Genomic DNA, 16,189 nt, shown 5'->3' with positions numbered 1-16,189 from the left:
TCAATGATGTGGTTAATTAAATGCCCCGTCGATGGTTTCAGCTCATATTTACAATCAACATTATGAGCTTAGAGGACGGAGGACCCAATATGGCTTAATCTCAGTGGGCTAAGACAGTCTGTAGCGCACAGGAGGCCGACATTTCGAAGCCTGGGCCAGCCAGTCAGCAACACGCTCTCTGGAAAACATGGCATTGTTCGTGGTGTATTTATAAATGACCTCAATGCTTACAACAACCGGTGACATCATTCCACCGTGGCTTCCAAAGAACCTGATTGGTCGCACACTTACTTTCCCTCCAGAAGCAGAGGCACCACTCGGCCGTGGAGACCTTCCCGTCCTTGTAGCTGTCGCAAGAGTTGAAGAAAGGCCGGATGCAGACCTCGTATTTGTCCAGGTTAATGGCTGCCAGCTCGGCCTGGTTTACATTTATTTGGACGTCACAGACATTTTATTCCAGAGGACAACACTTGTAAGGACACATTTAATAAGATTTCCAAAATATGTTTTGGGGCTGTCCCTGTGGGGTAACCCATTTTAATAACCATTTTTGTGTTCCAGGTAGAACACTTTTGTGTATAGATATAAGCCTTCTCTTTACATGGAACCCTAATCGGTTCTGCCTTGAATCATTGTTATTTAATAGGACCCCCACAGGGGCAGCCAAAGGTTTTACAGTGTAGTGTTTAAAGGGTTCCTCCGGTAAAACAAAAGCGGTTGTCATGATTAAGATGAGGTTACCTGGTCCAGGTATAAATCATTGTTAGTATCCAGCTTGGAGAACATCCAGCCAATAGAATCCTTACAGCTGGCCACCAGGCTCTTGTCCAGGACTGAGGGCAGAAACAATTAAAAGAACCTTTTAGCAGAAGATTCGCTTATCAAGGGCGTAATGTGCAAATAATATGGAATCCTTGAGTAATTAAAATGAAATAAGCAACATTTTAAAGTATAGGTACCAACACAAAAATCTGTTTTAGGTAGACTCAGTGAGGTGAATGCAGAGTGAACAGCATGGTGGGTTAGAGTATTGAACAGACACGCACAACTTGGCCTGTGTTTTGGTTCTGTGGCCACCAGGGAGTAATGGTATAAATCACATGAACAGTTACTGTCTGTGACAGGGAACTTTTGTTCATCTCAATATCTGCGGCGCTGTTTGTGACAAGGTCATTTCGCCATGGCTACTTTTAAAGGACTTCTTTTCATCTCCCCTCCCAATGTTGCGACAGCCAATTTGTGGTCACGGCATTGTCGCTTCCCAATGAGTTTACAGCAGGTGAGATCATGACGGAAAGAAGGGTAGAATTAGAGACCCACCAAAATTAAAGCAACCGTCAAATCGTCCAAAACAAAACCCTCATCAACACAGAGAGAGGAACCTGGAGAAGACCATACTAAGGCGAAACCCACATGATTCTAAAATCTTACCAAACATTCATCATTTTAGATTTGAGTCATTCGGGAGACGCTCTAATCCAGAGCAATTTACAGTTAGTGCAGACAATTTAACAAAGCCGGGAGGAACAACCACTCAGTACTAATGAACTCCTATGTCTGTCAGGCTAAATAATGCCATGTAAAACCCTCCCACTTTTAAACACTTGCAGACTGTGACCACACAGCAGATGGCTTTGAAACATTTGTGTATGTAAGGTTTGTATACATTTCAGACGTATATCTTAGAGGAAGAGAGATAAACAGAGAGGGAGATGGGAGATAGAGCGAAACAGGGGGAGACAAGAGTTAAAGGGGAGAGAAAGGAAACAGAGAGAGAAATGAGAGATAGAGCAGAGAGAAAGGGAAACGGGGAGATTTGAGGAAAAGGAAAGAGTGAGGAGGGATGAGAGGGCTGGCTGTGTGGATCAGTGCGCCACCTGAGGCGGTACCAGGCCCAGGCTTGCCCGAGTTGTTCTGTTTGGCGTTTCCATGGAGCAGTTGGAACCAGTCTCTGAGGCGGTCTCCGAGGTCCGCCAGGTCTTGCCCAGTGCAGCTCTTTGCTGAGGGGAAGAGAGGGGAAACCCACAGCTCATAACAGTGACACACACACCCACACACTGGCCTGGGACTCGCCTTCCCCGCGGCACAGAGTCAAGGCCTTTTCTTAGACGTACAGTAGGCCAGGTCTCACTATGTCGTCAGCTAACTCTCCAACATGGACCCCTTGGCAATATTTTGTCATTGAAGGGGACGTCCCTAATTTGCTCCCACCTGGGGGATGTTAGCTGAATTACAACTATCAGCTTGAATCAGTCGGCCCATTCTCCTCTGACCTCTAGCATCAACAAGGCATTTTCGCCCACAGGACTGCCGCATACTGGATGTTTTTCCCTTTTCTCACCATTCTTTGTAAACCCTAGAAATGGTTGTGCGTGAAAATCCCAGTAACTGAGCAGATTGTGAAATACTCAGACCGGCCCGTCTGGCACCAACAACCATGCCACGCTCAAAATTGCTTAAATCACCTTTCTTTCCCATTCTGACATTCAGTTTGGAGTTCAGGAGATTGTCTTGACCAGGACCACACCCCTAAATGCATTGAAGCAACTGTCATGTGATTGGTTGATTAGATAATTGCATTAATGAGAAATTGAACAGGTGTTCCTAATAATCCTTTAGGTGAGTGTATGTTACTGAAATGTTCACAATGCAAATAAGATAAAATATTTCAGCATGTTCAAGATGCTGATGGTTGCCATATATATATTTTTTTATGTTTGCTCTACATGTTTAATGATACTGTCCTCAAAGAAATGACACCATGAGACCTGCTGGATACAGTAACATACTGAAGGCACACTCAACATAATTAATGACATCATGAGACCTGCTGGTTACTGTAATTTACTGAAGGCACACTCAACATAATTAATAACATCATGAGACCTGCTGGTTACCGTAATATACTTAAGGCATACTCAACATAATAAATGACATCATGATGGTCAGTCAATGATGTTTGCGGCTGCTGGCTACCGTAATACACAGTATATACCCTCTGCATAATGAATGACATCATGATGGAAAGACTATTTCCCAGAATTTTTTTAATCAGGCTTGTAATCAACAATCAATTGTCTGTGTGAAAGCAGAAAAAAAAGGAGAAAGAAAGTTAAGAGAGTGAGAGTCAGCATGTGAGTGACTGATTGTGTGTGTGTGTGTGTGTGTGTACTTGCCATGTTTAGCCTCTGTGTCTGCGATGGGGGAGGCAGCCGTGGCACAGGGGCACATGCCCTGGCATTTAACACTCAACTCCTTTCCTATCAGACAACCTTGCTGCTCCAACTTACACTGGAGGAGAGAGAGGAGGCGTACAGGGGTGAGTGAGAGACATGCGGAGAGAGTATGGGAGAATAGGGGAGAGAGAGGCAAGGACGAAGGAGGAGGAGAGGGGAGGGAGAGAGATGAAAGCGCAGTACAGTAACAGGGAATGGCTACACCATCATATAGATTGGAGACAAGGGCACAAAATTAACCCTAATTTGAAAAGGACATGTTACTAAACACACACAAACTCACGCACATATACACAGGCTCACGCGCACACCCACACACAACCATACACACACTCAAGGCTTACTGTGCATTTACAAAATTAGCACTGTTGTGATTCCACCTGCAGTAGAAGGGAGAGATGCTGATAAAATATTTATGAGGGTGACTGCCGAAAAAGAGATTGCTCATTCAAATACGTCTCTGTGCTTGGAGTGAGGGGGAAGATGGGTAGAGAGAGAGAGAGATAGAGAGAGAGAGAGAGAGAGAGAGGACAGAGAGGGGAGAGTGTGGGGAAGAAGAAGCTGCAGTCAGCAGTCATTTGCAGTCATTTTCCACTGCCTTCTTGTGCAAGGTCAGAATTAAAAACTACTATACATAAATCAATAAAGGGGACCAGATATGGGCAGTGCTATAGAAATAGACTTTTCAAAGCTGAGAGCCAATAATCAAACGCCTGCACTGCATTCCGGCAGTGGGACGTTGCACTTCCAGTGTTGCAGTAGGCAGCTCTCTAGATCATGGACATTGAACTCAGAGGCATCCATTCTCTAGATAGTTCAAATGATAATGGTTTACACTTGCAATTTAGTAGCCTCAGAGGATATATTGTAATGATCAAAAACAATGTAAAAATCCCCCATGGTAAAGTTTGTAGGGGAAGGAGAGAGAGAGTGTGAGAAAGAGATATGTATCTATCTATCTATGTATCTAACTGGATGAAGAGAAGGGAGAAGAGGAGTGTATAATGTGTATTGTTAGCCCCTTAGAGATAATACAGACAGATAATGATGTGTGTGGTAAGTACCTCAGAGATAATACAGACAGATAATGATGTGTGTGGTAAGTACCTCAGAGATAATACAGACAGATAATGATGTGTGTGGTAAGTACCTTAGAGGTAATGCAGCCAGATAATGGTGTGTGTTATACGTACCTTAGAGGTAATGCAGACAGATAATGGTGTGTGTTATACGTACCTTAGAAGTAATGCAGACAGATAATGGTGTGTGTGGTAAGTACCTTAGAGGTAATGCAGACAGATAATGGTGTGTGTTATACGTACCTTAGATGTAATGCAGACAGATAACGGTGTGTGTTATACGTACCTTAGAGGTAATGCAGACAGATAATGGTGTGTGTGGTAAGTACCTTAGAGGTAATGCAGACAGATAATGGTGTGTGTGGTAAGTACCTTAGAGGCATAGTTGTGTCCATCGGTCCCACACACGGGGGAGGCAGCGGCCAAGGGGCAGGGCGTACAGACAGTCTCCTGAGGCAGCAGCGCTGCTGGCGGTCTGGTTCTGCAGAGGAAGGACAGTGTTTGGTAAAATACAGATAATGGAACAGACACAGGCGCTGCCTGTTTGCTTTTTCATATGTCTGATGCACGAAGGGAGGAGAACATCTGAATTACAATGTCAACATCAGCCATCTGCTACAAGGCTGTTTTTTGGCTTGAAGACCAAACAAGACTTGGCTTTTTCATCTTTCCTACTGAACGTTGGGGGTTCATACTGACTTTGAGCAGCACATCCGTTTCCTAAACCAAACTGCCAGAGCTTCCTTTGCTTCTGCTGTATATCGCATTAGCAACAGCAGGGCCACAGAGTCTCATTTCAAGGGAAACTACAAAGATGAAGCTCTTCATTGAAAAAGATAAACGCCTTTCAAGTAGAATTTGAAGCAAATATTTCTTCACTCAATTTAATTTGTTTGTTCCACTGCAATTTGTATTATTATTTTTCACATGAATCAGAAAGATTATTAGGAATGTAATAACATCGTTTTAACATATTACAGTAACACCCCCAACCCTCCCCCTAAAAAAAATTCTAAATAATAGGAAACTAAAAGAGAATATCACTGCAAACAACAAGGGATTACACCTTTTTTTCCTGCAAGACACCCAATGAGGATGTCTACTGAATGTCGTCAAACAACATGGGAAGGGGTTTCTAAAAGACACCCACGACGAGTCCCAAATAAATACCCACACCAATTAGGACAGGGCGCACTAACAAGACAAGGTGAACCAAAAAATTTGGTACTCAAGTGGGAAAGAACAACTGTAGGTGTTCCTCTCTCAACATCTCTCATTCCAACTCATCTAAAGTGATCACATTCATGGCTGCATATTTTACATGTGGGTGGACTGGGGAATCAAGCTAAAATATTAGCCTCGCGAGCATAATGTCGTACCAACCAAGTCGCACAACCTTCTGTAACTTCGACTACTTGTTTTCAACCTTTTCCTTTCCAGGAACCACCAAATCAGCATGAAATGCTCCACCTTATCCAGAGTTACAGACTCATTTTGAAGTAAAAAAATCTTGCAGCTGTTTTATTTTTACATGTTAGCAGAGGCGTCGCTAGGATCACAATACATACGGGGGCTTAGCCCACCACCCGCACCGTCCAGGACAGAGAGTACAGTGTTTCGATGTACACGCTAGCAGCCTACACGTCTACATTGTCATAATGCCCGATCGGAATTATAGATGAATAGATCAGGGGCTGTTTTTTTATTATAATCATTTTTGGTCAATTTGAGATCCGGGGCTATTCATAAAAGATCCGGGGCTATAGCCCCGAACGCCGAGCGCCCAGGCCTTAGCTGCAAAAAATTAAACGCCCTATTAAGGACCCTGTTAATGGATGTTAAAGGAAGTGTCACAGGTCTGAATTAGTCACCAATTAGAAGTGGATGTTGTGGTCCTCCAGGACCAAAGTTGCCTTACTCCTGTTACAGATTCTGTCAACACCAATACCAACCTTACTACTCTTTGCTATGCAGACCACACTATATGTCTCCTTCCACCTTTCTGACAACCAGGTAGCGATGTGCATCACTGTGTGCTTGGCTGACATCTCTGCTTGGATGTCGGAAAATTGCCTCAAGCTCAACCTCAACAAGACAGAGCTGCTCTTCCTCTGGGAGAAGGCCTGTCCACTCCTAGATATCTCCGGTGGATTCCACTACAAATGTGCGAAGAATGTGGGTGGACCCTGCATCATACCAGAAACATCAAGGTATTGACACGCTTCAACAGGTTCCTGCTCTACAACCTTTGTAGAGTAAAACCTCATCTCACACAGAAAATGGTGCAGGTACTAGTCCAAGCGCTTATCATCTGCAATTTATCTGATATACTGTAATACCCTACTTTGATTTCAGACACAAAAGTTCCATAAATACCAATACCCCAAAATGGTCATGTATTAGTAATGCATAAAACACAATGTCTCTAGGCTACTTGGCAGAGGGGCAATATAATTAACTAATATTAATGAATTATTTGACTTATTTTCAATAGATGAATTCCAAATGCCACTGTATTACTACAAATTGCAATACTTCAAACCAGAGCCTGTATCTTTTTAGTCAGTCATGGCACGGCCGGGGCGTTCTAGGTGAAATGACATCACTCTGAGGCATACAGTGTTGGCACGACGACAGGGATGAAGTCAATATTGCTGCTACAAGCTATTTAGAGTATGTGCTGACCGACAGTCCCTGCCACCAACAAGCACCAAGGAATATCCACAAAGAAAACTGAAAATGGGCGCATGTGTTTTAGCTTGTCTGACAGGGCTCTAGAGTGCCACCAACTAGGTGTCATTATCCAGCAAAATATCTGTCTGTGCAACCTTTAGTTTTGTATTCTGACCACAAGGTGAATAAGCAAAAATTCACCAACAAAAGAAAAGCAATAAGTATAAATATTTTGTTACATCAGCGTTCTCTACAGCCTCAGTCCTTTGGCTTACTCCTGTGGTTACGTGGGCCACATGCACCAAGCTCCACCCAGCCCCCTGCCCTGTCACTCATCTGGCAGGAAACCCATCTCATAGGCTGACTGGTTGATTGACTGACTGATTACCCACCTATGTTCCAGTTTCTTCCGGTTGACATTGACACACATTGCTCTCTGGTAACCCTGAGAAACACAGGTCTTGTGGCGGCTGCATTTCACCTCCTGGCACGGATCCTTGGTAGTGTCCACAGCTAGAGGAGGAGGAATAGGGGGATGGAGGAGGAGAGATGGGAGGCGGAGAAGGACCAGGAGAAGGAGAAGAAGCACATTTTCAGATCACTGAAATTAGGTTTTGCTTTTAACCCAAACCCCAAAGTTAGCACAAACAACACCCGCAGCAGCTTCAGGGCCACTGCATGAAAATTGTAGGCGTGAAACTGGTACAATGAGGTTCTGACACACACTAAAACATCAATCAAAAATCCATTTACTGCAGTGAATCAAACCCGAATATCTTTTGTCGGCGCAACAAGAGAAAAACAACAGCTTGCAGCTGTTCTCTTTTGTCTGTTGACAAACAACTTCTGTTTTTCCGATGGTCTGATTTAATCCACACCAAATCCACTCATCTCCACAAAATACACCTATCCACACCAAATACACCTATCCACACGAAATACACCTATCCACACCAAATACACCTATCCACACCAAATACACCTATCCACACCAAATACACCTATCCACACCAAATACACCTATCCACACCAAATACACCTATCCACACCAAATACACCTATCCACACCAAATACACCTATCCACACCAAATACACCTATCCACACCAAATACACCTATCCACACCAAATACACCTATCCACACCAAATACACTCATCCATACCAAAGACACTCATCCACGTCAAATGCGTTCATCCACACCAAATGCACTTGTCCATACAAAATGTATACACTGATCTGCACATTGTATGCAGGCATCCCTCCGACACGCAATGTATTTTTCCCATTTGACCACCCTCAATAATTTGGAGGAGCTCATTAACCAGCTACTTAGCACGCTTCATCCTGAATGTGTTATCTGCCACTCTCCTGTACCCTCTTTCACAGAGCGTGTTATCTGCTACTCTCCTCTACCCTCTTTCACAGAGCGTGTTATCTGCCACTCTCCTGTACCCACTTTCTCAGAGCGTGTTATCTGCCACTCTCCTGTACCCTCTTTCACAGAGCGTGTTATCTGCCACTCTCCTGTACCCTCTTTCTCAGAGCGTGTTATCTGCCACTCTCCTGTACCCTCTTTCACAGAGCGTGTTATCTGCCACTCTCCTCTACCCTCTTTCACAGAGTGTGTTATCTGCCACTCTCCTCTACTCTCTTTCACAGAGCGTGTTATCTGCCACTCTCCTCTCCCCTCTTTCACAGAGTGTGTTATCTGCCACTCTCCTCTACTCTCTTTCACAGAGCGTGTTATCTGCCACTCTCCTCTACCCTCTTTCACAGAGTTTCCTCAGTGCTTCCCGCATGCAGTTTAAAGTGACTCTCTGATTACCAGCTTCTCTGTCAGGATTGATTGGGCACCTCTCTACCTCTTTCTTTCTTTTTATTTCTCACTCCTTCTGCTCTGCCCTCCTTCCCTCTTTCTACTGCTGGCTGGATGATGGGATCAGGGGAGTTTCTAGGCATAGGGAACCTAGTCGTCGCCTAGGGGACCACCTGCAGGGGGGGGGCGCCAATTGTGCGCACCACACCCCCAGGTGTGGACGGTGGGTAAGTCGAGTGATGGAGGGAGGGAGGGAGGGCGGGGCCAGGTGTGGACAGTGGGTGAGGCGGTGAGAGAGGGCGGGGCCAGGTGTGGACGGAGGGTGAGACGGTGAGAGAGGGCGGGGCCAGGTGTGGACAGTGGGTGATGGTGAGGGAGGGCGGGGTCCGGTGTGGACGGAGGGTGAGACAGTGAGAGAGGGCGGGGCCAGGTGTGGACTGTGGGTGAGATGGTGAGGGAGGGCGGGGCCAGGTGTGGACAGTGGGTGAGACGGTGAGGGAGGGCGGGGCCAGGTGTGGACAGTGGGTGAGACAGTGAGGGAGGGCGCGGTCTAGTGTGGACAGTGGGTGAGACGGTGAGAGAGGGCGGGGCCAGGTGTGGACAGTGGCTGAGACGGTGAGAGAGGGCGGGGCCAGGTGTGGACAGTGGGTGAGACGGTGAGGGAGGGCGGGGTCTAGTGTGGACAGTGGGTGAGACGGTGAGAGAGGGCGGGGTTAAAGGTATTACACTATTAAAGGAACAGGGTACCATTTGGAAGGCAGTCATTGAGTCTAATATCTGCTGTGAGTCAGAACTGGGTTCAAATACATTTGTATTTCGGTAGCTGGTATAAACAATATGTCTGCTGTAAACATGCGTGCACCATTATTAGGCAAGGGAGTATACTGATCTTCCAATTTTCAAACTCCAAACTATATAAACTTGAATGCTTATTGGACTGAATCATTTTCAGGTGATATGTGTTTGTGTAGTGTGGGAGGGTGTCACGAAAGGGAATAACACTATATATCAAGACGTGCATAATTATTTGGCAGCTTCATTACCTTAGGTAAAATGGGCCAAAAAAGAGATTTAACTGACACTGAAAAGTGAAAAATTGTGAAATGCCTTTCAGACGGATGCAACACTCTTGAAATAATTAAACTATTGAGGCAGGAACACTAGACAATTAACATCTTGTTGTAAATAGTCAACTGGCTCAAAAAAAACATAAGGAGAAATAAAGGCTTCAAACCTACTGCCCAGTTCTGCCACTTTCTTCAAGCAGTTGTACAGGAAGAATTGCTCAGCATTCAAGGAGGCCATGATCTTCATGCAGGACAAGGCTCCATCACATGAATCTAAGTACTCCACTGCATGGCTCGCCAGCAAGGGCCTCAAAGATGCCAGAATAATGACCTGGCACCCTTCCTCACCTGACTTAAATACTATTGAGAACCTGTGGACCCTTCTCAAACGTGAGATTTACAGTCAGGGAAGACAATACACCTCTTTGAACAGCATTTGCGAGGCTGTGGCTGCTGCTTCAGTGAAAGTTGATCGTGAACAGATCAAGAAACTGACAGACTGCATGGATGGAAGGCTCATGGCAGTTATTGAAAAGAAGGGTTAGGGTTATATTTTAGAAGGGTTAGGAATATTTTTTGAAGGCCAGAAATGTTATTCAATTGTCATTCTGTGTTAAATTATTTTGTAATTTAGCTGCCTAATAATTCTGCACACAAAAAGTTGGCTAATATATGTGCACACTTATATATTCCCCAGAGAAATAAAAACTCACTTTTCCTTTGTTAAACACTCAGGTTTAAAGGTTCAATAACATTTGGGATTGACTGAGAACATTGTGTTTTGTTCAACAATCAAATGTATCCAGAGAAATACAATTAGCATAACAATTTTGCATGCAGTGCATATTTTAGTATATTTAATTACAAAGGCCAACGGCAACGATTCTGAGTATATTTTGTATACACAGTATTAAAATAATCTTCTGAATTGTATTTAAAAGTAATTTTCATCAACCATATTTCAAGTGCACTCTAAAACATCTATTTCTAAAAATATAGAAATAGATGTTCAACCAGGGAATCTAAAGACACAACCAGCCCTCTGCCTCGTTTCCATTCCCTGCTTCATAGTCAGCACTGTGAGCACCAGCACTGTGAGCACCAGCACTGTGAGCACCAGCACTGTGAGCACCAGCACTGTGAGCACCAGCACTGTGAGCACCAGCACTGTGAGCACCAGCACTGTGAGCACCAGCACTGTGAACATCAATCGCAAAAACCCAAAAACACCAATAACAGTGACGGATCACTGGAGAGTACTGACCCCTCAGCCAGCTGTAACATCCAGCAATGTAATTCAACCAGTCAGAGGACTGACTAAACTGCTCACCACTTGTCAAGCACCTCAAAGTATCAGCTGACAGTGACTGTATGAGCAATAGAAGCCACGCCTGGACTCCCTCAGACTCTGTCCCGTCCCGCGGACATCAATAACATTTCAGCAAATTTCACCGGCGCAACACAGGATTTCCTTTCTACCGAGCCCCACGACCAGCGAACAAAAGTCGATTTTCAGTTTCCCGGAACTTCTAAGCGCAAGTGCTCGTCGTATACCGACAAAGAAATTTGGGAGTAACTTATTACATCGCTAGTCTTCCGCCAACCGTAACAATGTCAGTCTGGGGTTCTGCCATTACTGTCCAGTCTTAACTGGCTACCTGCCTGACTGTACACACAGACCCGCTGCTTGGTGCGTGCTAACCAGCTTCCTCCACCACCGTGGAGTGTCTTTTAATCACCGGAGGGCGGCGTCTCCAAACCAAATAGCTGCTAAACGTCCGACAAGATTTCTTTACTAATTTCTGACTCACATTTTTGAGAAGAAACGTGTATTTAAGAAAGTACTGGTATTCGTGTTTGTGATCTTGTCGCGCATTATATACGTTTTTGTGCAGTACCAAAATCATACGCAACCGCGGCCCTCAAACCGCAACACATACGGTGCCACGGGTTAGGTGGTACTATTACTCTGGTAATTCCTGGTAAGTACGCCTGGCTGCAGTGAGCAGTTCGGGGTGGGGCTCAATGTGGGCGCAAACACCTGTATTTACGGCTCCATGGTGTAGTGGTAAACGGCATTGCCTTTCACGTGGGCGACCCGAGTTCGAATCTTGAGATGGCAATTCTTTCTACTGCGGTCTGGCTGGACTAGACTTGTCTGGTTTCTTGTTTTTGTCCATCTGAGGTTTGACAATCACACACTGTATACAAACATAAACTTATTTGTGCAAGGCACACGCTGAATTCAAATGTTTTTCATTTTTGAAGATCGTAAGAAATATTACAAGATAATAGATCTGCTTTCGTTGATGTTGATACCCTCAATGCGAAACTCCACTTGGGTGACCAAGGAGACGGGAAGCCCGGACCCGAACTGCACACTGCAGTCAGGGGCCTCTCTGTAATTTCATCCCGGGTCTACGGCCGGTATCCTCACACGACGGGATGTAACCGACCAGTGGCTGAGTCATCGATTCCCCTCAGACACAAATGGGAGGAAAACACATTGGTGGAAAGACGTCTGGAAGGGAGGACTGACAATGCCAGACACACTCATCTGTTGCTGAGGCAAACTGAGGCTGTCAAATCCCCAGTCAGTTTATAGCAGCTGCTTTTGTAGTCGACAGACAACGCCGTCTACACACGCGCAGGATTTGTCCGATAGTAAATGGCACCCAACTGCACTATGCAGACTACAGGGGGGACATTTGGGACTCACTGACAGTGTATCAGACAGCCAGAGATCTCCATCTACAGATCTGGTGTGTAGGTGACTAGGGAAGCACGGAGAGGACCAGGAATGTAGTGCAGCAGGGTCGGCCAGGGTCGGCAGACTGGTCGGCCATTTGGGCGAAATGAGCTGATGGGGTGGCCTTCATTAAGGGGCATTGTCTTGCTGATTTAACTTGCATTTGTGGTTGCAGCGACATACTGTGTTCACAGACAATGGTTTTCTAAAGTGTTTCTGAGCCCCATGCAGTGATGTCCACTACAGAATCATGTCTGGTTTTAACATAGTGCCGTCTGAGGGCCCGAAGATCATGGCCATCCAATATTGGTTTTCAGACTTGTCCCTTCTATATAGAGATTTCTCCGGATTCTCTGAATCTTTTAATGATGTTATGTACCATAGATGATGAGATCCCCAAACTCTTTGCAATTTTACGTTGTGAGAAGTTATTCTTAAATTGATGCACTATTTTTCTGTGCAGTCTTTCACAGAGTGGTGAACTACTGCCCATCTTTTGAAAGACACATCCTCTCTGGGATGCACTTTTTAATACCCAATCATGTCACTGACCTGTTGCCAATTGACCTAATTAGTTGTGAGATATTCCACCAGTTTTTTTTTTAGCATTACACAACATTTCTAGTCTTTTGTTGCCCCTGTCCCAGCTTTTTTTAAATGTGTTGCTAGCATCAAATCCAAAGTGGTTAAATATTTTTCAAGAAACAATGACATTTCTCAGTTTCAACATTTGTTGTCTTTGTACTATTTTCTATTGAATATATGGTTCAAGTGATTTGCACATCATTGCATTCTGTTTTTCTTTACATTTCACACAGTGTCCCAACTTTTTTTGAAATAGGGTTGTACATTTTCTGAATGATCTAACTCTTTCTGGGTAACCTTCCACGGCCAAAACCAAATACATATTTTAAAATATTAGCTTATATATAATCTTTGATAAAACCACCCAAACAAAGGCTCTCATTGACTTCGATCATGTTTGGGCATAAGAACACTGCAATTGCTGGACACAGGCTTAAAAAAAGCAATACTTTCTGGTAGAATGTGTCATATTTTCTCACTGCTGTGAAGAGTGAATGGACAGAACTCATTCCTGAGCTCCATAAATCTGAGTAAAGATCAGGACTCACACACATATAACGTATAAATACTGAGTACTGTATTGAACCTTAGATGCAGAAAGCCCCAAATATATTTTGAGTGATATTAGGATCACCTTGCATACATATCATGGAAGTCATGTATCTACCTGTGCTCGGTATAGAAGGAGAATTTAGGTTAATTCGAACTGAAGTCACCCAAATGATTCGAATGAAAAAACATTTGTAATTCCCAATCTTCTTAAATAGAGACAGCTTCCCATTTTCTGGTAGTACAGAAAGAATTGTTAATGGCTGAAACTTATTTGTAGTTGTTGTCTTCAAATGTCCATTTCCTAAATTGATTGGCCAACAGGAATGCAGCGCTGTTGTATAATATGGATGTGCTTTTTTTTTTAAATACTGCATTGAGGAGCTGTGTGTGTGAAAGACTGTAGAGTATGGACCATTTAACAATGTGCTTTCAGGCAAATGCCATTCAGATTTTACACCATCCCCAATTAGCACAGGCTCTGAGGATGTTGTGTTTCCACTGAGAGACGAGTGTGGGAGGTCTCTTGTACCCAGTCAGACGAGTGAGGGCATACGCATGTCAAACGGCACATTATTCCCTTTAAAGTGTACAGTTTTGGACTGAGGCCCATTGGGTTCTGGTCTGCCTCACCAAAATCCACTGTCACACGGCATGTAAAAAATACCTGTCATATTTCCTTATAACAGGGGAAATAGCAACAAAAAAAAGGAGATTTACATCAATTGATGTTGCTACGTGGGCGCAAGCTCTTCGTTTGAATATAATTGATTCATCCCCTTAGCCATCCACCCTGCTGTGGGAGCAATTCTGCGTAGCTAAATTGATCTATCCCCTCTTCATCACAAAGGCAACAAGCCAGCTGTATAACTTTGGGGGATCATTTCTGCTACTCTTAGATGTTCCAAAAAAAAACATACAGCATCAGAGAAATAACCTAGCCCTTTAATAAAGCTCTGGGATTTAGCCGTCAGTTTTACTTCCTGCCTGCTGCCACACCCACCAAAGGGCGTTTGGGGGTCATTACGTTGTCTTGGAAGGGACAAATATACTATTATCACATTGTGAGAGAGGAGCTACCATTTTCAACCTTGAAATGCTACACTCTAGCGTTCAACAAATAATGTTGTGTCTTCCCTGAGAAAAACACCACCTAAAGGGAAAAAGGGAAAAATAATGTCTTAGCCTTTCACTGTCCGTCTTTCCTTCTACCGGCCGTGTTGTCTTGACCAATCATATCAGCTCTGAGAAAGAGCTGATGTGAAAAGATCTAATGTGATTGGTCAAATGAATAATGATCGGAAAGATCCGATTTGTTCTGCCTGTTTAAGCGCAGCCATAGACCTACAGCATTATTAAAGATGTAGGGTTCATTAAAGCTGTGTCCTGGGCTGCTACCCCCATAGGCCTTGGTCAAAACTAGGGCACTAAAACAGGTGCAATTTGGGAGGCGCCCCGATTCAGCTAGATAAGAAGTCGTTATGTGTTCATTAAAGTCCACAGCTGCCAAGAATGGGGTTCAGCTCTAAGTCTTTAACAGAAGGCTTTAACGGTTTTGAAGGGTGATTACTGATTTTCCATGGGACCTCAAAGTATGTTTTATATTATGAAATACCCCTCTAATGTGACACTAATTGTAGCCCCAGTTGAAACTAATTTACTTCATCTCACCAGATGACACGTTTTCCTGACGGAGGCTTACAGGAACTCTGAAGTACAGAAAAACCTGCTCTTCCACACAACAGTAATTTCCCTCTAGTCCAATTACAGATAATTAGGCTCTGTCCCGTCCTCTCTGAAGCACGTCCAGTGATGTTTCCTCTGCCGTGTGCAGCACCATAGGAAATGAATGTAAAAACCAAAACAGGCTGATGGTGAAGACAGAGTGGTGCTCCACTCCTCTTGTCCACGTCCTGTGGATCCATGTACCCGCAGAAAGGACCCAAAATGTCGCCCCAAACCCAACTTGTAGTGCACTGTAGGAAATAGGTTGCCACATTAGACCAGTCCAAATGGACTACAGCAGTGCAGTTTCTCAGGAAGTCGTCTGATTGGCTACTGTAACGGGGAAAGAATTATGAGGAGATTCAGAGTCTGTCCGATGTAGCCCAGTTGTACAAGCGGGATCAGTGTAGCTTTCCTACCTGCTTTGTTGACGAAACGATCACCAGATTTATAATCATAATAGCATTTCCTCTCTGCTGGTAGAGAGGTACTGAACGAACCGGGCTGAATCCCAAATGGTGCCCCATTCCCGACGGACAGTTGTGAACTACTTCTGACAACAGCACTGTGGGTCCTGCTCTGACGTGGAACACTATGAAGGGATTAGGGCGTCATTTGGGACCAGGCCCACGGGCCGTGAACACATTGCTGGGAGAGATGAGAGGGCGCAGTGGACAGCTGCAGGAGACGTTAATGCAGGTTAAAGCTG

At 44.4% G+C, this 16,189-nt stretch overlaps 1 protein-coding gene across 2 annotated transcripts in view; it reads right to left on the bottom strand.

Moving 5' to 3' along the window:
- Positions 1-16,189, bottom strand: part of LOC105009041 (SPARC (osteonectin), cwcv and kazal like domains proteoglycan 2) — a 46,443-nt gene that overhangs the window by 5,704 nt on the left and 24,550 nt on the right. For both annotated transcript variants that reach the window (XM_010868451.5, XM_010868444.5), the window contains 6 exons: positions 7,381-7,501; positions 4,688-4,796; positions 3,177-3,291; positions 1,878-2,000; positions 742-833; positions 292-418 (listed from right to left, as the gene is read on the bottom strand). In XM_010868451.5, coding sequence (XP_010866753.1) covers positions 292-418; positions 742-833; positions 1,878-2,000; positions 3,177-3,291; positions 4,688-4,796; positions 7,381-7,501 — 687 coding nt within the window. The remainder of the gene's footprint in view (positions 1-291; positions 419-741; positions 834-1,877; positions 2,001-3,176; positions 3,292-4,687; positions 4,797-7,380; positions 7,502-16,189) is intronic.

Source organism: Esox lucius, chromosome 6 (genome assembly GCF_011004845.1).
Source record: "Esox lucius isolate fEsoLuc1 chromosome 6, fEsoLuc1.pri, whole genome shotgun sequence".
Lineage (NCBI taxonomy): Eukaryota > Metazoa > Chordata > Actinopteri > Esociformes > Esocidae > Esox > Esox lucius.
Note: the sequence above shows the minus strand (reverse complement) of the source record. Positions and strands in the feature narration are given on the sequence as shown.